The sequence below is a fragment of the Talpa europaea genome, assembly GCF_964194135.1.
Source record: "Talpa europaea genome assembly, chromosome: 4".
Taxonomy (NCBI): Eukaryota; Metazoa; Chordata; class Mammalia; order Eulipotyphla; family Talpidae; genus Talpa; species Talpa europaea.
Window position 1 is genome coordinate 61,624,887 of NC_140070.1, and position 24,503 is coordinate 61,649,389.

A 24,503-nucleotide genomic window follows, 5' to 3' on the forward strand; every position below is an offset into this window, starting at 1 on the left:
TTTGAAGTCTCATGTGGCTGATGGCCATATCTTTGCAGTGGTGTTTAATAAATAGTGTTTTAAATAAAGTGAAATCCTGTATTACCATAAGATTATTTAAATATTGCTATTGCATCTATTGTAGATGCTTATCATGTAGTTAACAGCCCCAAATACTTTGTAGTTATTATCCCAGGAGATTTTTGAGGAACAATATAATCTTTTATTTTAAAAAGAAGTTACATCCATTTTCCTCATAAAATACAGTCTGAATTTATTTTATTTCCTTGGGGACTTTATTTTCCCTAGTAAAAGACATTTTTCTTCTAAATGTTTCTAAAATAAAAAATTTTCCTGATTCTTAATTCTCTTCCCAATTCTCTGAGAACACTTAAGATTCCCATGTCAAATGAAAATATACTAGATAAACATTTTTGTATGCCCTAAAAATTGAAACATTTCCTTTCAGAATTTTATTTTGCATAGACAAGACTGAAATTTTGTTTACATTCTTATTTTGCTTTGTTTTGCACTGCTGTATTTTGTAGGAAGAATCTTAGAATAATACACTTTAAATCAGGATGTACCTTTAATCTTCAACCCGAAGACCATCATACTTCGCAGATGGAAGAAAAAACCCATGTTATAAGTACAAGTTTGTAGAAAAGTGTGGTGCACATAGCCTGTAAATCTATCAAAGATTATTTGAAATTACCATCTAAACAGGCTACCGTTATCTATTTCTGTTTTTATTCTTAATCAGAGAGATGATTTTCTTCCCCTGCACACACAAGCACATACACTCACACTCATTCTCTTTTGAATACTAGTCTCAATTGCTTCTGATATGATATCCATGACTTTGTGTTAATATTCTATAACCTTACCTTTCTTAAACCAGTATTTGCAATCAATGGTAGTCTTAAAGGAAACGCAGAAAAACTAATAGTCTTTCCCTTACTCCATTCTGATTTGTTTTATTATCTTATAATAAAGCTACATTACTTTGGTAATTAGGAAAATAAAATTTTCTTTATGATATCTGTGTGTAATAGTCAAGGGAAGGACTCCAAGAGATTATGAACCCTTTGTAATCTTGGGTAGAACTTTATGTTCAGTTTTCAATGAAAGGTTCAGAACATTTGTCATAGATCCTAAGATTGGTAAGGAACACTGCTAGTGAATATTTGTATTCAAAGAGTAAGGTTTTTTTAGAACCTAAGTCTGTGACTAATGAAAGAAACTTTTAATGAGTACATTGACTCTGCAACTCTTGCTATAAGAGGCTAGTTTATTTTAAGTGACCATTACACTGATGGAACACATTAGAGCCTAAGCTACTTTCAGTTAGGAATTTCATACTGTCAGTCTCTGTGGTCAAGTGTTGATTAGATTTCTCCACATAGGTATTTTCTATTGAGTGGTTACTATGTGTCAGGCTCTGTACTAAGTATTTTATGCATGTTACCTTGTTTAATTTTCACAGCCATGTTATATAGATACTATCAGTAGCCTCACTTTGTAGAGAAGGAAATTGAAAAATTATAGAGATTAAGTAATTTGCTCAGGTCACAGAACTAGGATTCAAATCTTGCTTTCTAACTGAATTCTCAATTGTTATGCGAGTGTGCAGAGTAACCCTAGAGAACTAGAAAGATAAAGTAAGGGAGAATTTTACATTCTATGAATATGTGAATACAGAAATTTGATTCCCTTTGAACTTAAATAATAATGAATTACCATCTATCATAAAACCATCTTTTAAAGCACTTGCCACAAAATAAATTTGATTAGTTGCCTACCATATAAAATTGTTTATTGCATTAGAAAATAGCATCTATTCAAATTTAATGCTTATGACTAAAAAGATGTATATATTAGATAAGTACTAATACTTAATTGATAGTATTGTGCTATGTGTAACCATTAAGGACTCACTCTTTAATATTTAAGATTTATAAATAGCAAACACTGGAAAGCATTTTAATAGCTACTTTGGGCTGCAATATTTCTTGGGGTAGGAAGATAAAGCACATCTAAAACCCCCTACTAAATGCTACATCAGTTTCCTGTTTGCTCTTAGTTTTAATTCTAGTAAAAAATCTTTTATGTCTGCTTATGAAACATTTCTGTGGCAAAATTTGTATTACGGATATATGGGTTTTTTTTAATCAAGCATCTACTTTGTTTGCACAAAGAATTTGCTGCTTTTGCTTCATTTAATTTTATTCTCAGATGACTGCCAAACCTAATAACCTTTCCCTATTTTTAAGTGTTTATAACATAATTTCTGTGTCTAAACACGGTTTACAGTTAAATCCACAGTGATGATATTGGTTAGAACAAAAACAAGTAAAACCATAGCATTTATTTATTCTTAAATTGAAGTAATGTGTACATTAAGTACAAACTTAATTTCCTCAGGTCCTTGGTTAAAAATGTACATCTAAAAAAAAGAAGACATGAGTCCTGTCTTGAAAACCTTCTTTTAGACATTACATTTGTATCCTAGTTTCTTTAGTAGTAATTTATCTTCTCAAAATTAAAACTATGGAAAGTTTGAAAAATAGAATATGAAGATTCATACCTAAACTAAGTTTTTAACACAATTACTATCTCAGTGTTCACATACTCTCTTCCAGATATATCATGGATAGTAATAGTTGCAATAATGGTTAATAGCTTTTAAATAATTTTTACTATTTCAAATATTTACCCATTTGTACAAATACTGATCTATAATAGGTTTTGAATTTTATATTGATATTATGACAGGAATGTGGTATCTTCCCTTCCAGTTTTTCTTAATTCTCTGCTTGTTTCTTCTCAGTCCTTTTGGCATGCATTTCCTTTGTCCTTTGGTTTTAAGTATTGTTGGTATTCTCAGGATGCTTTCCAGACCCTCTCTGTCACATTCCTTATCTTGTTAATAACATTATAGATGGCTTTGTGTGTCATCTGTCATATAAAGCCATTCACATGCTCTAAGTACTCAAATTTATTACCTTAGCATTTCTCTTTATATTCAAACTTCAATGATCTCTCATAAGCCAGTTAATTACAGAGTACTGCCATTTCTCTATCCTGTGTATTTCTTTATCATCTCCACTCAGGTCATAGTCTTTCTTCTGTGGAAATGTAGCAGTCTTCTTTTTTTTTTTTTTAACTATTTTATTTTATATAATTCTTACATCATTTTTCATTTTTGCACAATATGCATTTTCATTTTGGTTATATTCCCCATACAATTGCACCCCCGCCCTTATTTTGACCCTAATCCTTCCTCTCCCCGTCCCCTACCCTCCACCTCCACCCCCGTAGTGTGTCTCTGGTTTATAGTTGCTTGTTGATTTTGATTTTTACTTTGTATTAATTAGTCTTTTTCCTGGTCCCTTATTTAGGTTTTCTAAATTCCTGCTATGAGTGAGACCATCTGGTATTTTTCTTTTTCTTTCTAACTTATTTCACTGAGCATGAGCCCTTCTAGCTCCATCCATGTTGCTGCAAACTGCATGTGTTTATCTTTGTTGATTGCTGAGTAATAGTCCATTGTGTATATGTACCACATCTTCTTGATCCAGTCATCTATTTTTGGGCATTTGGGTTGTTTCCAAAGCTTAGCTATTGTAAATAGTGCTGCTATTAACATAGGGGTGCAGGTGCTCTTTGGAATTAATGTTTCTGTGTCATTTGGGTACTGGCTACATTATTTGAATTTCCTAATTTGGCAAAATGTACCTACAGTTCTTTTTACTTGGAACATTGTGTGGCCTTTGCTTTACCTAACTGGCACTTCCTGTATTAAACATTCTTTTTTGACTCTACATCTAGTTTGTGCCCTCAAAATATCCTTAAAAATCTTTCCCTGACTTTGCATTTATCACACTTTTAACTTGTCTGTTTTCTATAATCTGTCAACTATTTAATCCCGAGATTGTGCTTCTTACTGTAGCCCCAGCATCTGATGTTTAAATACATTAAAGCCCCTCTGGAATGTGTCACCACAAACTATTTTATCTGGAAAAAATATTAGATATTATTGTATACAGTCAAAAATAAGAGTCAGATATAAAAGCCAGATCACATAATTCCTAAATCAGCATCTCTTGTGTATTTCATATTTAAATTTGGATCACTATCCCTTACTAATACAAATTATATAATTAACATGTATTTATCAACTTGTGCCAGATACTACTACATTATCTCAATGAATACTGATCCTGGTTCTATTATTATCTTCTGTAGAGGCTAAATAATTGTGAAATCTAAGATCTTAAGTCTAAGTCTAAATCTAAATCCACTTTAAAGACATGGCAATTTGTATTGTCTTTATCTGATGTCATTAAACCAGCAAGATTTTGGGCCTCCTCTTTCTGCCTTCAGAATTCTTTCACTTCGTCCCTTTAGACTCTATTGTAATTGTCTACAGAAAATGGTATTGGGCAATTGAGAGAACCCACAGGTACATAGTTATGAAGTATAATTATACAATTACGTCTTTGGCTGTATTTACAAAACAGTTTTTTCCTAAACCTATGATTCTAAGATGGAAAGGTCTTAGTTGAGGTTTTTATCCAGAAGATCCTTAAAAGTCTTTGAAGCCCATTTTATTTTCCACCATGACTCTCTGACTTTGTCACTGCCATATCCATATATAAAACTGCTGAGTTTCACTCTCATGATTTCAGCAGAAGTAACCTGAAAGTCCACAGAGCACTAACTTTTCTATTCCTCAGATTTTTTTTTTTTACTTCAATTGACCATATTATATAGAAATGGTTATACTTTCTTCCTCCTCACTCAAAACCTGTCACAAGGAATATCACCAAGAGGTTTTTGGTTTTTTGTTTAAACTGTCTTTATGAGGGAGAAAAAAAAATTTCTTATGAGGTCTGCTCATTTTTGCTGTGTTCCAGTGACACCCTTCAAATTAGTCCCTAATAGTTTAAATAGCAAGTAAATTTCTTTTTTGTCTCCACATGATAAACCCAACATGGTTTGTGGCGAGCTTACAAAATATATAATTAGGTAATATGTTGAAAAACGTAAGTTTATTTCATCTTTTTCTTTAAATATTTAATATCAGTTATATGCAGAATGTTGCAGTAAGAAGAACCTTAAGATGGACAAATTTCCCACCTTTAAGGTGTAATTCAAGGGGAAATAGTCAATACAGGCACCAAATCAAAATTTATTTTTCTAAGAATCAGAGAAGTGGGACTGATTGGCATGAAAGGAAGAGAGCAAAGTGAATGTAGGTGAGGCATCACATTTCAGGTGAGTCTTTTTACAATCTAAGTTGATTTAACAAATTTCAGGTCATGATATAATATAGATTTTATACAAATTGATGTATGTAAACTATTACAAAATACTGTCATTCACCAAATCTATATTATAGATTATAGGCCCGAGTTGAAACTTTCTGTCACTGAACATGTACCTATTTGAGTATAGTTCTGCTTGAGTGAAAGAAAGCCTTACAGCTCTTTAATTTTTGTAGTAATGCTATTTTACTTTATTTTTCTTTTTTGTCCACCAGAATCCCTTTTTTGAATTAGGTGGCTCTAAAACTGATTCTCAATTAGAGTAACACATGGTTTAGAAACAAAACAAGACTAAAACTAGCCCCATTGTTTGATTTATTTTATAGTAATATTTAAAATTAAAGAAAGGCAGAGTTAGTTTAGGCTAACCACTTTTTTGAAAGTGGTCATCAATTAAATTAATTCAATTCTAACTCAGGGTCCTTTTGAAAAATTTCCCACTGCTTAGATTATTTTTATTCTAAGCAGTGAGACACTGAGATCCTAAACCAGAACAGTAGAACTCTATTAGTTCAAGCTACAGAAATGCTTTGCTTAATAAATATTAATGTAAGTTTAAATCTCAAGTAAAACAATTTTTACTAGCATAAGTTTTTCGAGTGCATCATATCTTTACAATTTGAGTAATTGAGGATATCAAGTAAATTTAAGGAATAACTATGATTATTTCATTCCTTGGGGTAAAACAAATACAAATATTTGTTTTTTAATAATCGTAATTGATTTTTATTTGTGCCTCACTGCTTTTATTGTAAATTTAAGGTATGCTGGGATAGTATAGTATACTTTATACAATGTCAAATTCCAAGTTGATCCAAATAACATAAAGATCTAAAATTTTTAAAGGGCTTAACTATTATAAGCAGCAATCCTTTGAAATATATATATCTTTGACTCCATTTTATGGATGAACAAACTGATTTCAGTATGTTAAACTTGATAGGATCACCCCATGAGTAAGTAGTGGGATTGAGATTTAATACCAGATTGTCTAATTCCAAAACTTATGTTCTTAAACCATTCTATTATTCTCAAGAATTCTAATTTTTGCTAAGGCTGCTGCTAAGAGATAAGCTGTTTTATACCCAGAGTGTCTGCCCCCAGAATGAAATAAAGAGAAAAACAGTTACACCAGGTGTTAGTACTCTGAAAACCTAGACAACTTTCAACTCGGGCCTATTCACATACTTTCTTTGCATTAAAGATGAGCAATTCAATTATTTGCTCCCAAACCCAAGCCATTCTAAATTTTTAAGACTTCCTACATGGAAAACTTTCATTGATTTATTAAAAGTAATATACACCTGATTATTTTCCCTCATATGATATTCTGTTCATTTCATTCAGGGAGGATGACTGTCTTTGTATTGTCTCTAGTCTAAATCAGAAGAAGGCATCTATCTCTTAAAATCTCACGAGACTCATTCTTCTCGGTTTATCCCTATTTTGAAACAGCTTCCTGATAAAGTCCTTTGTTACTATTATTGTTATCCCTGGACATCGGAGACAGATTAAGAAAGTAAACATAAGGTGGCAAGAACATTTAATTAATAACCTAGGGGAAAAAAAACTGGGTTTTTTGGTCAAATAATTCTAAGAACTAACCCAGTATAATTCAGGTGTGTTAAATATGTTATCCATAGAATTATGCTTTTTCTATAAAACTTTTTAAACATTTCTGTGCCTTTTTAAGAAGTAGCCATAAATGAAAAGATTAGCTATAAGATGAACAAACTTACATCCTACTAACTAGTATTTAGCATTTCACATTCTGAAAGGAATAATCTTCATTTTCACTCATTTGGTTAAGCCTCATTGTGGGAATGGGAGGATTTGTTGTTCAAAAATAACTTTTGATAGGTAAAATAGTACATAGAATTCTTGAGAAAGAAGAGGCAAATATGAGATTGTAAGAAATAATTAGCTTTCCCATGAATGGGAATTTCTTCCCAAATCCATCTTCTTTCCTAACTTTTTTCACATTGCTTTTCTCCAATGTTTGGACTCCATTTTTCTTCTCACTATTTAAGCAAGCTCATCTTCTCAGTTTGAGCTACGTCCTACATTCTGACAACGCTGAAATCTAGACTCCTAGGAGAAAGATTACTCTTGAGTTCTAGAGGCCTATTTCCTGCTTTGTGTGTTTCTCCACCAAGATCTATATTCCAGATACCTCAAAATTCAACAGTCTCAAGTGAAACTTAAATTTCTCATTTTGTCATCTTTATTCCAAGATTCCTCTGCCACTCCTTCTCCCAAAAATGTAGCCACCTTCCAGTGACACATTAACAATCTCCCCACTCAGATTAACCATCTACCCACTCTTAGTTGCTCCAAGCTAAAAACTCCAGTCATGCCTGGCATTTTCTTTATTATAGGTGAGTCCTTTATCATCACTCTGATCTCTTACGAATTCCCTATGCTTCAATTGTAAAAACTATTCCATTTTACCTTGCCTTTATGCCTCTGACCAAGCAGTGTCCTCTTGGCCTTTGCTTGCTTAGGAATTCCCTTTTTTCAAGACCTGTGCTGAAAGTTATGGTCTTTCCCGCATATAAGCCCACACATACAAAAATACATCTGGGTGGTTATACCAAGATATATAAAAGTCTTTGGAACTAAATGATGAAGCAGAAAGCCCAATGAAAGTAACTTCCCTAAAGACATAGTGAATCTGAGATGAGGCCAAGCTGTGACAGATAACTAATCCACATCTAGTGATCTTCCCACCAGTGGACACTGTCCAGCATCATATTCTTCCATCCAATATTTGTTAGGTTTGGGCATTGTTCAGTGAAGACAGATTGGAATTTATCATTTTTTACAAATGTCATCTGGATGGATAAATGTTACTGAGATGTGACAATATAGGAAGATAATAAACATGAGATATTATGATCTAGGAGTCAAAGTGGGTTATAATTGCCTCCACAAGAATTTAGATAACCTCAATGTATGAATTAGGTACTAGGGAACAATAGCACAATGGCAGGCTTAATTTCAGACTGATACTGAGGAACAGATTAAAAAAATCTTTCCCAGCTTTTTTGAATTCAGTTTGATAGCATTACCAATTTCCATTAGATAGCAATGACTGCTTAGGAAAAGTCAGTTTTGCCGTTGAATGTAGAAAAATGGCTCCGAAGATCATCCGATACAGCTATCTTATGTTATAGATAGAAAAAAAAAAGCCCCAAAGACAAAGTAACAAGTAATAAATATACCAGGACTGAGCCTCTAAGTATACAGTTTGTGAGTTCAGACTTCTTAAAGTATATACATTATTTAGTGGGTGGCTACCAGCCTCATGGTAGATTTTGCACAGCACATAGAAATTTGAAAGATGGTAGATTCAACTGTTAATCTGGTAAGTGTCACAATCTCTGTGGCTATTGCCATAATAGTAATGTGGTGTGTGTGTCTTCTGGAAGGATTAGAAAAGCATTTACAGAATAGAGAAATATTTAGCTGATACCTGTAAAAGAATGGTAGGATTTCCACAGATGTGTTTCGAGAGTGAAAAACAGTATGAGCGAAGACTGGAAGCAAACTGGAGTGTCTCAAGAAGTTTAGCATAACCTAGTTTAAAAATTGAACAGGCATTTGGAATGTGGAGAAGAAAGTAAAGGTTAGCATTAGAAATAAACTTAACTGTCCTCCATTAGTAAACTAGTTTCTGATTTTTTTCCCCCTTTGCCCTATTTTTATGCCACTGCTGAATAATTCTGAGTTAACTTTTAGAAATGTTACTTAATTTAACTTCATAAAAAAGGTTGTTTTCATAATAGAACCATTACAGGGTGAAAATGTATTCAGTGCTTATTGGTCTCTGAAATGAAACACAAATCTTAAAAAAGCCCTACATTTTATTTACCATAACATTCTTTTTCATTGTGTTCTTCCAGTTTTGTTCATTTTCATACACTTACACCATGAAAATGTCCTTAGGTAGCAAAACTGCTATTATTTCCTTATAGTCAAAGGAAAAGAATTCTTTTTGTTAACCTTTTAAAGATGAATTATCTTTACTATAAAATGACTATTAAACATAGACCTTACGCTACAAGATCTTTTCTTAATCTTTATCCTTTTCCTAAAACAGCTCAAATAATTTGAACCATTATGTGCTTTTAATATCTTCAGTCAAGTTGAAAATTTGCAGTTTTTCTCTATTTAAATTTTGTGTTTTTAGGGAAGATAATACTTAAAATTAGCATGAGAAATACAGATCTATAACTAGATTAAATTATACTTTAATCACTAAATTCTGATATCTTTAGAAGTTAAACATTAGCTTTTATTAGACATCATTTGGCAAAATTTGAAATCCTTTCTAAATCCTCCCCTTACTTCTGAGGTGCCAGGGTATCTACAGTCCATTGTCAGCCCTAAATTTTTCCAGGTCTGCAGGAGGTAAATTAAAGTAACCAAGAGTATACTGTCAAATTTTTATTTGCCTTAAGCCCCTTTGCCTCTGTATCCTTTATTCCCCAGAAATGATGTATATAATCATCAAATTACCTCTTGCTGCTGTGTAAACAGTACAATGAAATCTCCTTCAAGAGCCTGCTATAAATGTAATCATCGGAGTATTGAGGAAAATGCCACCTTCTTCCTACCCCTTTCTCACACCCTTTCACCTATCAGTCTGACTCAGAAGAAGGAAAATTTTTTCATTCTGTCAAACCTTGCCTAATGTCAGCCTAGTAAGAAATAACTACCAAGTGCATAAACTCCTTTTTTACCTTAAGTAGATAGGATATGTTAACATTTTTTGTATTTAACTTAAAATAGTGGAATAGTAATTACTTTTTTATTTTGAATATTTGGCTGACAGTGGTAAAATGGCTATGCATATCTTATTCTTGTATTCTCCAGTTTGTCAAGAATGAATTTTTACATCTTCTATCTTGAGTGTTTTAATAAATTTTTAGTTTAGTTAGTTTTAAAATTAAGTTTACTTAGAGTAGCCCTTTTAAGAATTTTATAACCAAGAATTAAGAATTTGATATCCCCAAAATGTAGTTTGGAATGGAAAACATCTGGAAAAAAGAAGGTAAATTTAGGGCCTCCCTGGTGGCACAAGGGGTTAAGCACCGCACTATGAAGCAATCCGCAGCCTCTGCAGCACAAGTTCAGTCCCACCGGCCAGGGAGAAACCCACATGGCACAGCAGACCTCTCCTGTCTCGCCTGCTGCTCCCCTCAGCAGTGTATTTCAGTCAGTCTGCCTGTTCTGTTCCCGCTCTGTCTCTGGTGAATCCTCTCACCCGCCCCCCCAGCATCTCTGGCCTGTACCCCAGCTCTTGTGTGCATAAATGAATAAATCTTTAAAAAAAAAAAAGTGATTTAAAAAAAGGTAAATTTAATGCTGTCTATACCTTTGGAAAGCATTTTTAATATACATTGTTTACATAGCCTGTTGTATCATAGATGTTTACCACAAACGTCAACTATGCACTTACCAGAACCACAACCACTATTCTGTTTATAACTATACTAAGAGTTATAAACATTATGTACACTATATTTTGAGTGGTTATAATTCACCCTAAACCAAGGAACTAAGTTTTACAAATCACAAATATCACGTTGTGATGGTGCCTATTGCAACAGTCATTAATACCTTATCTTGCAGAATGAAATAGTTCTAAAGAAAGTGGAGTTGTTGGCTCTTCTGTTCCTTTCTTTCCCCTTTTTCTTGGTTCCTGTTGTTACTTTTCCTGCCTTTTGTTCATATCTTGGGTTAACACTGTACAGGGTAATAACTCCTTCATGAGTCGTTTTCATTTTGGAATGTGTCAGTCAGTATTCTCCAAAGTGCAGTGAAAGTAGTCTTGCTTCTATCCCTGCCCCCTAGCTACTTTCCTTCCTAAACAGATACACTTTCATAGATTTTGTGAATATACTTCCAGTTTCTTTATTCATATTTAAGCAAATATGTATTATCTCCCATCACACAAATAATTTACTCGTATCTGTACCTTTACTTTTAAAGATCTCCAAGATACATTGTTGTCTTATAGCACAGAGAAAAGTATCTTTGTGGGTTTTAGTGGGGTTTTTTTATTGTTAAGAGGTTTTTTGGGGTTTTTTTAGTAAGTTGAATGGATGACTGTGCCATGATTTACAGTCAGTTCCCCATTGATAAAAGCCTTGCAACACAGTGGTGTAATATGTAGCATTATAAACACATTACTTCCTATGTATGTAGAAATAACAATAGGATAAATCCCCAGGTGTAGGATGGCTGGCTCAAAGAATGAATAAGTGTGTGTGTGTGTGTGTGTGTGTGTGTGTGTGTGTGTAAAATTGTGTTAGGGATAAAACAAAATTGCTCTCTATAGGAATTATAACACTGTGCCACTTGTACCAGCAATGTATGCGAAGGCTCATTTTCTCACAGCCTCACTAACAAAATATTAAAATTTTGTATGTCTGCCAGTCTGATTAGAGAGATGGTATTGATTACATTGTAGCTTTAATCTATATTTTTATTATGAACGAAATGTTGAGTATATTTTCATGCCTTTTTTTTTTCATCTTGGTTAACTGTCCATGTGAACTCTACCCATTTTTCCATTAAGCTTTGGCTCTTACAGATTTCTAGAAGTACATTTTATTTCTTCAGGAAAATTATTGAAAAGGTTTTCCATCTTCCTATATTTTTAGGCATACTAGAAAGGCCTCTCCCACTTAAAAAGCATATTTAAAAAATTCTCCATAAATGAGTTTTTTTAAAAGGCTATTAATACAAACAATAGGGTTGACTTGAACAGAGGTGGTCTGAGGTGGAGAAAGGAAGGCTTTGGTTAATCACCTACCTTTTGTGTATATTTTTCACTTTTATTTTGAAATAGAGATAAGGAGTTGCCCCCCCCCCCCCAAAAAAAACCAAGGGACCTTGGTTCCAGGTACTCTTCCCCCAGTGGTAACATTTTACATGACTGTAGTACAACAGCAAAACCAGAAAATTGATGCTGATGCATTACATAGCAAGCAAACTTTTTAAAACATTTATTTTCTAGCCCAGGAATTTGACCTAAAATTAATTAGTAATAGATGAATTTAAAACATGCTGAGGGCATGGGTGAGCAAGGTTTTGTAGATGCTAAAAATAAATGTCAATCATGATATAAACATTTAATTTGGGCTTTTAATAGTTCTTGGTAAAAGCTTTTTTTACACCATTGTAAAACTGGTTACTTGATAAAATTAATAACATTTAGTTTTGCAAACAGCCATTTTACATACTTGCCTGGCATGAATAATAACTTTTATGATCCACAAAAATTGCTTATTTTGCATTACTAATAATGAAACTCTCCATAGAGCATTTTTGTGAGTTTTTAAATCACAAAATAGTCTTTACATGTGTTGAACTTATGAATCACTAATTAGAATATGTAAAATTTTGAGTTTTTAATTTACTATTAACTTCATCTGGTGATTTTATTCATAATCTTAAGAATTTTGCACATGGCCAGAGATTAAATCTACTTGAATTTTATTTGTGTAGGCTCTTTTTTGGAAGGATAATCATTATTTACTCTTAAATTATGTTAAACTATAAACTTTAAATTCCTCTTACAAAAGAGTGATATTTTTATTCTATTTATCCTTCTAAGACTTGAACCATAGATTCATTAGATGAGTGTTATGTTGTTATTTTTTTTTTTTTTTGCAGTCAGTGACAACAGTTACTTTCTAAAACAAAACATGCATTGCTTAGTGAAGAGGCAAAACATTCAGATTAAAAGTAATGTACTTTAATAATGATGATGTTACTGTAGAACGTATTGTGGCATGTGAGAGGGGGATGAAGGTTGTAGATAATTTACTAGAAACAGTACATTATTCTTAGACTGGCCTCCAAGAAAGGTTGTAGCTTCTGCTTGTGAGTTTATGAAGAATCATTTTTACCTGGTTTGGGTGAGGGAATTGAAGTATAAATATGTCAGATTTGCCAACTCAAAGAATTTTGTACTTAATACAAAATATTTGATTTTGTAATTTGGGAAATTCCTATAATTAGAAAATTTTGATTGTAACTCAACCCAGAAAGTATGCGTCTTTGAGTCAAGCCCTTGCTCTTTTTTTTTTAAAAAAAAAGATATTTTTACAACACCTTGCATATAGAGGCATACAATTTTAAGGTATCATCAGCTTTCTAACAGACCAATAGAACATTTTAGTTGTTAATGAGTAGTAAACTATAAGGCCTGTCTAAAGATCAATGAGCTAAGTGTCTTTTCCAAGACGTTACCTCCCATGTTCTCAGAGTGGTACCTCTTCTAGGAATGTGCTAGGTAAGATAAATGGCATATTATGAACATAGTTTAATTTTTGGATCCATGCTTAATACTTGGTGCTTAAAGTTACTCTTCATAATATATACATATAGCTCTGAATTTCTTTTAGATCATTGTAGATACTTGCTTTTTTCCTTTCCTAGTCTTATTATTAGGATACAAAAAGCATGTGTTTTGATTTTAATTAGATTTTGTTTTGATAGGTTTGAATCCTGTTCCTAGCGTTGTGTCTTGGAGCAAGTTACTTGACCTTAGTTTCATCAGTGTAAACAGAGTGTAGCTCTGGCTTGTTGTAAGGACTCTAAGGTGATGTGTCTGCCATACAGTGGGGCAGTGATTAGTGTTCTTTTTGTCTACTTTGTCACTGTTAATTAGCATTTGTATTGGAAGAACAGAAGATAGTCAAAATGTGACCACTTTAAAATAGAGAAGAAATTTGCATTATTTATGTTTTAAACAAGTAGCCATGATAGTGCTGTCCACATTATTAATACAGATAAAGAAAAGTTTGTCTCAAAAGATTTTTTAATAACTGTGAAACCAAGTTAGCCTAACTTTCCTTTCACTGATTTGAATTTTTAGGGAGGAAAGATGGGATGATTTGGATGATTTGCAGAATCGCTGAGCTTTGAAGCTTTGATGAAGCAGTTAGCCTATTAAGAAGGATGAAAATGTAGAAAACGTGTGAAGCCAGAGGTTTATCTGACCTCTTGTCTTCTCATTGAGGTTGCAAGTAATCTATTGTGGTAAGAGTAAGGAGGCCTGGGAAGAAAAGCTGTGGTGGTAGCCAGTCAGGATAAAATGAAATGAACAGTATGGAACATCAAGCAGTCTTACTTGTGTTGGGTGGTTGGGAAAATCATGATGTATTTTTGCTTCAAAACCATAAAAGATACATCATGACTTTTCTGACAACCCTATCTAGCATTGATACTTTGAGTTTTACTTTTCCTGTGAATGTGATTGTAATTTACTTAAACACTAAATTCAAGCTCATTTAGCTCTTCTGAGCATTGCACTTACAAGTAAATAAAAATTTGTCATAAAAATTAATGTAGCCATTCTTCTTGCCTTTTCCCCCACAGAAAATATATATTCCTGTCCATTCTTTCCATAGCCATAGTTTTTATTCATCTGGTAAGGGTTGATAATGGTATGATTTGACTCTAAAAGAGTAGCCCATTGTAAACAGCTTTTTTTTTAAAAACTGTCCCTTGCCTTTAGAATATATTAGCACAGTATAGTTTAATAGTGACAAAGTCTTGGGAAGCCTTCCCTTAAAGAATTTAAATTCAAAAAAACTGGATAAAACCATCAAGATAATGTATGGTTAATACAATAATAAAAATGAAAATAATATGTAATACTATAACGTAAGGGCAAAGGAGCAAACCTGAAGAAAACATTCATTCTGCCTCAGTTGATCTTTCCTACTTTACAAGAGTGTGAAACGCAAACCATCATGTTGATTTTGAACACAATAGAAAATGTGTTGCCCTCTTTGAAAGATACTCTTTAGCCATGTTTTGGGTCTTGAAATAGAATATACTCTTAGTTGTTTATTTAAGACTACCAAATTGATATCTTTCTTATAAATCAGGCTATTTAAACCAGTGGTTCTCAAATTTAGTTTTTATCAGAATCAGTTTGGGGGAGTTATTAAACTAGATTTCCTGGGCCACACCTCAGTAGTATGTAATGTAGTAGGTCTGGGTAGAACCAAATATTTACATTTCTAACAAGTTCCCAGGTGATACTTGTGCTAGATCCTCACCTTGAGAATAACTGATACAGTCAAACACAAAAATTTCTGGTAACTTCCTAGTATGAGCTTCTAATTGTTTCAGATCTAATTATCATCATGTTGACTATGCAATTGAGCTCCTGTTTGTCAAGCACTGTTTGTCCTCACAAAGGTGAAGAAGATTAGGTATGTCCCTAATGGAGCTTGGTCTAGTAGAGTAAATAATGGCAGTATTATTTAAACTCAAACTTCACAGGTGTTTTATGAATTGGGGCATATAAACATTGTTTTAGATGGAAAAAACTGAGGTCTACAAAGGTTAAATAGTTTTCCAGAATTCACTCAGTAAGTATATAGGGGAACCATAATTTGCTGTTCTGCCCTCCTGGTCATATGCACTTACAAAAATTTGTGAAGATTAGTGGATCATTGGAGGAATGGAGTAATCAGCTCTACCTTAGGAAATCAGAAATGCTATCACAAAAGAGTTGGCCCTGGAACATCTTAAAGAATAAGTAAAAGATAGCCAGATGAATTGGAACTGTGACCATTTCCAGCTGAGGGAGCAGTTTCTGCATAGCCATGGAAACCTGAGAGAGCATATGTTCTGCAGACTGCAAATAGTTACATAGGACACTAACACAATAGACCAGATGGAGTATGAGAGGAGGGAAGACCATTGAAGGCAAGGGTCAAGGTCATGCATGAAGGGTTTTGTATACCAGACTTTTAAATAATTAGGCTATTTTTAATTCTTTGTCTTATGGTTCTCAAAGCATGGTCAGGTTGTGGAATCAGAACACCTGGAAACTTGTTAGAAATGCAGATTCCTGGGCCCCACCCAACACCTGCTAAATCAGAAACTGAAGTGGAGCCCAGCAATCTGTTTTTAACAAGACCTCCAGGTGACTTTGGTACATACTAAAGTTTGAGAACCACTACAGTAGGGTCTAGAATTCTTAAACACCTTCAAAATAGCCAAAGGTCACTATAGTAGCAGTAAATGTTTCTCCAGCTGATTTCATTTTGTTAAATTGCAATGCTTAACAAAATTAAAATAATAGTGCTTTTTAAGGGACACATAATTTCAACATGATCCATTTATTCTTTGCACCAGTTCCTCTGTTGCTGTAAAAGAGGTCTGAGTCAGGATTAGAGTTTATTAGGTCAGCATGCAAAGAATAGCAGTGTAGTTATTTTATTGTTCCTTAGCTAAGGGAATGCTCTGGAAACTTGCTGACTGATTTTATTTTAATTACCCAAAAAAAAGCAATAAACCCTTTTTGTGAGGCTTTGGGGTTTTTACAATTGTCTTGCATTGGTTGCTTGTTAAAGTTTTCCACATTGATCAAAATTTCAAAGATTTAGAAGTTGAAAGTCCATTGATGCATTGATACCAGCCACTTCATTTTATAAATGAGGAAACTAAGGTCCAGAGAAATTAAATAGTTGATTTGCTGATGACTGTAGTAGTAGTAAAACCACGATTATAACCAGATTGCTGTGAATTACATATAGGGACCACTACATTAGACAGAATATTTCACACCATCAATCTGACATAACATTGAGGGGTCAACACCATCTAAAGTAAGAGCTTTCAGATACATTAACACCTAAATTATTTTAGGTGGGATATTCTTTATGAATAGTATTTAAAGTTTTGTATAAAAAGTATTTAAAAACCTCTTACGTATTGATACCTAAAGTATCAGATTTGTCTTTACAAAGGGAAAAAACCTAGTAATTGTTCTTCAGAGTTTACCAAACACCAAGGGACGACTATAGATCCTTACTACTCCTAATATTTAATATATGAGAGGAGAAAATTATTCAACCTTCTGTGTCAAATCTGTAGAGAAAAAAAATATCATCTGAATTTTAATGCAGTAAGTGATCACTGGGATTTCCACATTAAAGGCAATTAGGATATATAGTTGGTAAGTGAAGAATTTAAGAGTATGCTCATTCAAAACTTATCCTTTTAAATAAAGTTCACTGAATTGAGAATTACCAAATAGAATTGGGAATTACTTTTAAAATAACATATTTGTGTCATAGGCAAATTAAAAATGTTGAAACTACAAAGGATTTTTAAAAGTCATCTATTTACTGAGAACCTCATTTTCAAAATGAGAACTCTGGGTACTGAAATTACAAGAATAGACTTTTACTACTATTTTAAATTACTTTCTGGTTTTAAGTAAAACAAATGTTTTTAATTACTTTTAGCTGGAAGGGAAGTTACATTTTTTAGAATAATTTAATGAAATACTCTAATTTTTTCCAGTGCATCTGGGGGAGGTGGTGTAGCCATTGACAACAAAATAGAACAAGCAATGGTAAGTAAAAGCTTATAGTTCCCAAATATCGTTGGTTCTGTGAAGTGCTTGCTTTATCATTTCTAAGAAATAGCTAATGTTTATTTAGGTGACCAAATTATGTTTTTTTAATAATGATGTTTAGTTGAAGATGCTAGAATATTGAGAATTTTTAGTCTTGAAATACCAATGCAGTAAATATTTTCCTGTTTATGCATCTCACGTTTCATGCAGTACCATTGTTAGGGCCTGGGGCGGGGAGGGGGGGGCCATGTAATTAAAGTATATTATGTCCCCCCAAATACTTTAGCATTAGAGATAGAGACAAGAGTTTTAAAATGAAAGGTCTAATTGAAAATTATCCTTTTTTTGCATCATTTATAGGCACTATTACTCAGATTCAGTAAATGCACTTATTTCTGATGATTCTGGTTCTGATTTCTGGTGTCAGTTTTTTGGTTCCCTTAAAGATACTCTGTTCATACTGTATAAAATAGTCAATTCGAGTTTTTATAAACAAGATAGGTTGTAATAAGAGCTGCTAGTCTTAAACTGTTAAAAAAAATCTTTAATGGCAGCTTTTATCTCTTAAAGCAGTATTATGACTTGGGGTAATATCAGACAGTTTAACACCCTTGTTTTCTCTTTTTCTAACAGATAAGCATGTGATTTTAAACTTTATATTCCAAACTTGTGACAATTTAAGGAGCTACTTAAATTTTAGTGATTTTTGGAAATTGCTCAAAACCTTAAAGGAAAATGCAGGGCTTGCGGCCCTAGTCAGAAACTGGATTTATTCCATTCCATCTTCTTTAGAGGCAAGATGCAGTAGAGACATTGGGGGGGGGGGGGGGGACAAAAGCAGGAAAACTAACATATAACCACTTCATGCTTATTTAGGTAGGCTACAACTGAAGAGCAATACCTTTCCCTTTCACTGATTTTGACATTCCTAATTTTGTTTTTCACAGGATCTGGTGAAAAGCCATTTGATGTATGCAGTAAGAGAAGAAGTGGAAGTTCTAAAGGAACAAATAAAAGAATTAGTTGAAAGAAACTCTTTACTTGAACGAGAAAATGCACTGTTAAAATCTCTTTCAAACAACGATCAATTATCCCAACTCCCAACCCAACAGGCCAATCCTGGTAGCACTTCTCAACAGCAAGCAGTGATAGCACAGCCTCCGCAGCCAACGCAACCTCCACAGCAGCCGAATGTCTCCTCAGCATAAAGCTTTCTTGCCTCGTTAAGAAAAAACTGAAAGCAATCTATCCCTGTGTGCCACTGGTGTTCTTTCCACTTTATACGAAAGCAAGTAGCCATGCTTCGGTTGTGTGTTTGGCCTTTTCAGTATTAGACAATCATTCTACAAGAGCTTTTCCTCTCTTTGAGATGTCATGCAGCACTGTTGATGTCCAGTTCTATGTCATCAGTACACAAGGAGACTAATAGATGGTGGTTATCAAAGCAAGCAACATCTGCATTCTACCTGGTGCGCATGAGTGGGGTCTTTTAAGAGCTTGGTGGCTCTCCGTGTTTCCATTACCCGTGGATTTTCCCTGAGCCTTCCTATCACATAAATAACAGTTCATCTAAAGAGCCACTTTCTTTCAATATCAGTAACATTTGCCTATATAAGTTTTCATTTATTTGTGTTTTATTTATTTACAGGGCTGCTATTTTCATAATGTACATGAACAATGTCACAGAATTTTTTAATTTTTTTGAATAATTATAAGTATCAGTAAAGGAACTGAAAGACAGGATTGCATTTAATAGCTAAAACATTTAGGCAATAATTGAACAAAAGAATCCTGGCATATTTCTAACACTAATGGCAATTTACCTTTGGTATTTATTTTCAGTAGTAAAGACCCAGCTTGAATGTAAATTTTGTATAGTGTAAGTATGAAGAACATAGTGCAACTGTACAGGTAGTCACCAGTTATTGTGGTATAATAAATAATTGGGCTATTTTGATGAAGAAAACTGTTCATTTGTTTCTACTTTCTAATAGAGAAATTGCCACGATTCCTCTGCTTTTTGACATTTCGTATGACTTTTTTTTTTTTTTTTTTTCCGGGTGGGAATAAAAAGCTGTGAAATTGTTCAACCTACTTTGTAACCAAAGAAGCAAAGCTGTGTAATAGTTTGTTTTTGTTTTTGTTTTTTTTTTTTTATAATGCACATTCTTTATGTATTTTTATTTAGTGTTTTCTCGGTCACAATTTTCTTTGCTGTCTAGCATGATCTGCATGACCTATAATCTTTGAACCACTTTCGTACCTCATGTTTTTATCCAGCACTCTTATTGTAATATGTACTAGTCTGTGAACAATGTTAAATAAAAAAAGAACGAACAGGTAGTACGGTGGAGCTGACCTAGTGTACTCTACACTAGTTATTAAAAAAAATGAAGTGAGCCATCTTTTTGTTCATTTAAAATGGTGTTTTGAATTTCGTATGCAGAAAATGTTTTGTTACATTGCAGATTTTAATGTATTTAATAAATGCAACATGGCAGATTAAGTGCAGTGTATACTGAGTATTTAAATTAAAATGTACATTTCATAAATACAGTTTCAAAAGAAAGCATCATTTTGTGTATACTAACACATTAAGTGTATGTCAGAAATTGATGTATAAATATATATTTTAACACATTTTCTGAAATTAAACTGCAGTTTTGTTGAAATATTTGGCTCTATATGTGTTCAAAATTTAATTTGACTAGATTTGTATCTTCACAGTTCAATTCCTTAAATGAAAACCTGTTACTAGTGACTTCATGACAGTTCTTAGATTTTCATAGAAAAATAACTTAAAGAATGCAAGAATGGTGAGCAATATTTGTACTCAATACTCATGTCACTGACATTTAAAGAGGAATCCTTGTCTACCAAAACTTTTACTTGAATTCAGAAAGGTGCCTGTAGTAATTAACATGCTCTGAATCTATAACTAGCTAGTGAATGAGGAATTAATGAGAACCCACAACAGCTAGCTCTCTGTGCTAAGAGTATAAATAAGTGTTCTTTATTAAAATTAAAACTTTATCAGATTAACCACAAACTAAATGCATAAAATCAGGGTTGTTTATGTGGGATTACCAAATATTTTTATTCTGGTTGTACTGCAGAATATATTCTATATAAATAATTTTAATGTTAATGAGTACCATTAAAAATAAAAGAAAAAGTTCAGTTCATAGGTTTAAAGAAGCAATCCTAGTGATGTGGAATAAGATTTTTAAGTGGAGCACCACAGGTGAGAGAGAGAGTGAAGCTTCCATGTCGAAATACTAACCAAATGGCTCATTAGGTGTGCCCTTCAGGTTCTAACTAGTAATACAAGCAGAGAAAAACTAGTCTTAGAAAAAAATGAGGGTTTTTTGATGAAAATGCAGAAATTTTGCTCTGGGGATTGAAACTATCAACATAAAAGTAATCATCACAAAGGAAACTGGTGTTATTTTAAGATAATTAAAAGCAATTATTACTATGTTTACATTTAAAAGAGCCACAATAGAAAAGAGAACATGGATAGTACACAGAAGAAATAAATGGCAGTTTCTAAAGTTTCAACCTCTAATAATCAAAGAAGTGTAAATTAATACTTTTAACTAATTGTTGCATCTTAAATAGCAGAAAGGCAATTTAATGTGGAAAATTAAAACACTCCTGTGTACATCTTGTAATTTGGCAATATATATCAAGGACCCTAAATGTTAATAAATTTTTCATTTTAATAAAATGAGAAGATACTCAACTTTCGGTGCAGAGTTCAAAAAGTGCAACAGTGCCTGTCCTCTTCTCTCCCATTCCCACCCCTGTTTTCCTGGATCCCTGGAGATCCAACCTTCCCCCGTACATAAACCCCAAATGTGAAAGGAAGCCTTTATATCCAAATGTACTCTCGTGAGGCTCATCCCCATTCCAAAGTCGAGAAGAAATTTAAAGTTGAGGAAGCTGTTGTGCTTTTTAGCATGTATATGTTGTATTTGGAAACCACATCAAGCATTCCCCTAATTCAATTGTGTAGGATCATAAATTTCAGTTTTACCTTGGTGAACTAGGGTCACCAGCTCCACATAACAGGAATATTAATTTGAAATGCCAAGTTGAGACACAGCCTTTCAGAAATGCCACCTATAATTGTCTCAATGCCCACAGACCAGAATGCCACATAAATTTTGTGTCAGTTTATTTTAGCCAGACAGAAAATGGCAGAAAATTTTCTCACATGGCAATATGTCTGAAAACTTAACTACCCCCCCAAAAAAAATCATTTTAGATCATTGATAAAATTTACAGCTTGCTTACAAAAGAAAAAGGATGACAGGTATTAAGTATGCAGTTTACTTCCATAATCCTAATGTCTGAAATAGCTGGATATTTTCTTCTGAGCTAAGTAGAAATATTAAGGATGCTTTTATCATTAAGCTCCCCTCTTCCCCCACAGTTACAGATTTTATTATTCACAGGTCCACAGATGTCAGGTCAGAGATAGTTATTTCACTAAATTCCAAAATAATCACCCCAGGGCCTTTAAAAAGGGGGTAGAGGAGTTCTTAAAATTACCAAAATATCTGTTCTCCATGGAAATGTATCTTTGTAGAACCAGAAATTGCTAGTTTTCTAAAACAGACTTTTAAGATGATCTGCAGTGACGTGTTTAGTTTTGTTTTTTGTTTTTTTTAAAGAAGCTTTATAACTCAGTGGTAGGCACTTTATGACATGACAATTCTCTTCAATAATCCAGTTTACAGTTTGAGGAAATACAACATATACAATGCAATAATAAAGACAGTCATAGATGGCTTGACAAAAGTTTACACCTGAGTCTTAAGTGTACATAAGAAAACTACTCAAAGGCTTAAGGCGAGCATACACAAAGCTCTGAGTAGCCACAGAATTGTGTCACAGAAGGCAGATGGACAATGACTGCCACTCCCACCTTAGTAGTTGGGCATCTCTTCAGAAAGCAAGAATGATTTATTGAATGATTTTAAGAAAGGGGATTGTGGTCAGACTTAATTTTTTTAAAACTCTTCTAGTGGCAGGTGGGAGGAAAATTACAGGACTAAAACTGGAAGCTGAGGAATAATTTCTGGGGGAGAACAATTATCCAGAATAGAAGTGAATATGCAGTTATATTAGATAATCTGGTGACTTTCATGAAGTTTTTCAGGTTTTTCTGTACCATTTTTTCCCTCCACAATGAATATTCTATCCCCAACATCTTTCTTGCTCCAAATCTTTAATTTTCTTCTAACAGCTATATCTCTCTGAAATCAAAGTCTGTTTTCTACTAAAGGAATTTCAAGAATTAGCAAAAGGATGAGGGTAGGAGGAATAGAGGAACGTGACTGTCACTCCATGTCTCTGTGTAAATTCAGCTCTGAAAAACTAAAAGTCCTTATGTGGAGAGGACTAGCATGACCCAGGAGCTTGAATTCAATGCCTATCCCTTGTTTCTCAAAAAAGACAATATGGATTCTGTCCCTGTCACAGATACTGACAGCACAAGTCACAGTAGGTTTTGCTAGGCTTCTGCCTTTCATTCTTTGACACAGGTTGATTCAGAAGCTGTTTTCCATATAAATCTGTCTAAGCAAAACAGGACTTTTCACCCATCTCTCCCACCACAAGCCAAGTAATCTGTGTTTCCACCCCAGTCCATGATTCTATTTTGCTGGTAATCCATGTTTCTATTTTCTAGCAATACTAATAGTTTATTGTTTAGTAGTGTGTATTGGTGCCCTATTTTCTTCTTTTTTGGATGTTCCAAAGTGCATCCTTGTTTCATGTATTTCTATAATAGGTCTGTTCTATAGCAAGACCTGTCTTTGAATGCACATACTTCTTCTGTTAGTGGTACAATTGGTGTTCACTGTTAAAAAATGCTTAAGTGAGATGCTATACACAGCAAATTAAAGGTCATAGATAACCTCTTTATAATAGAAGTATCATGAATAAAGTAAAGACAGCAATGTTCAGGATTTGGCATGGGGAAGTAAGAAGCTGGTATTTTGCACAATCCTCTTGATTGTAGAACTTAACATACCTAGATGATACAGCTTTATTTTTCCTTCTCATCAGAGAAAATGATGGATTAGGGAATTCGGTGTCTGCTCTCATAGGTTAGTATAAAGAGACCGTCTAAGTTTATGAACTAAGTAAGACATTGCCCAGAGAAGCCAAAGTTCCCTTTGAAAGAGGGTAGGAAAAAGTATGCTAATGTAGGTCATAAAATAACTGATATTTTTTAAACGAGGTAAATGCCACAGTCCAATGCTTACATTTGAAAAATTGAGTGCAGCTTTTCACTTTGCTTGTTTGCATGCCTAATACACTACTCTACATAACAATTTTACAGCATCCTTGCCCACTGCAATCCGAAATGTTTTCCAAGTCACAGTTCTGCTGTCACTTCACAGGCAAGCAGTGTATCCTAAGATAGATCATTCCCAAGGAAGTCCATGGACAGGGAGGGAACATTTACCCCAGACTTGAACGTGAAATAACATCAGAGCATTGTCCAGTTCTAGTGTCACTATGTATATATTTTAATCAGGTGACAGATGGATAAAAATAAAGTATGTAAAGCTTTGTAAAACCCCTAAAGCGAAGGTTTTATTTTGAGAAATTTGGATTTTATTTTTTATTTTATGAAAATATTACAATTCAATTCTATTTCACTGTTGGTGCTGTACCCTGCACTAGATATTTGGGGATAGGAAAATGAATGGGACATGATTTTTATGCTCTAGGATCTTATAGTTCAGTGTAAAAATAAAGTCTTAAGTGCCATATTG

At 33.4% G+C, this 24,503-nt stretch overlaps 1 protein-coding gene across 2 annotated transcripts in view; it reads left to right on the top strand.

Moving 5' to 3' along the window:
• TSC22D2 (TSC22 domain family member 2) overlaps window positions 1-18,917 on the top strand; it is a gene marked incomplete at both ends in the record, with an annotated part of 43,462 nt that extends 24,545 nt beyond the window's left edge. For both annotated transcript variants that reach the window (XM_084230962.1, XM_084230963.1), the window contains 2 exons: window positions 17,655-17,706; window positions 18,657-18,917. In XM_084230962.1, the coding sequence (XP_084087088.1) occupies window positions 17,655-17,706; window positions 18,657-18,917 (313 nt within the window). The remainder of the gene's footprint in view (window positions 1-17,654; window positions 17,707-18,656) is intronic.
• Window positions 18,918-24,503: the final 5,586 nt, after the last annotated feature.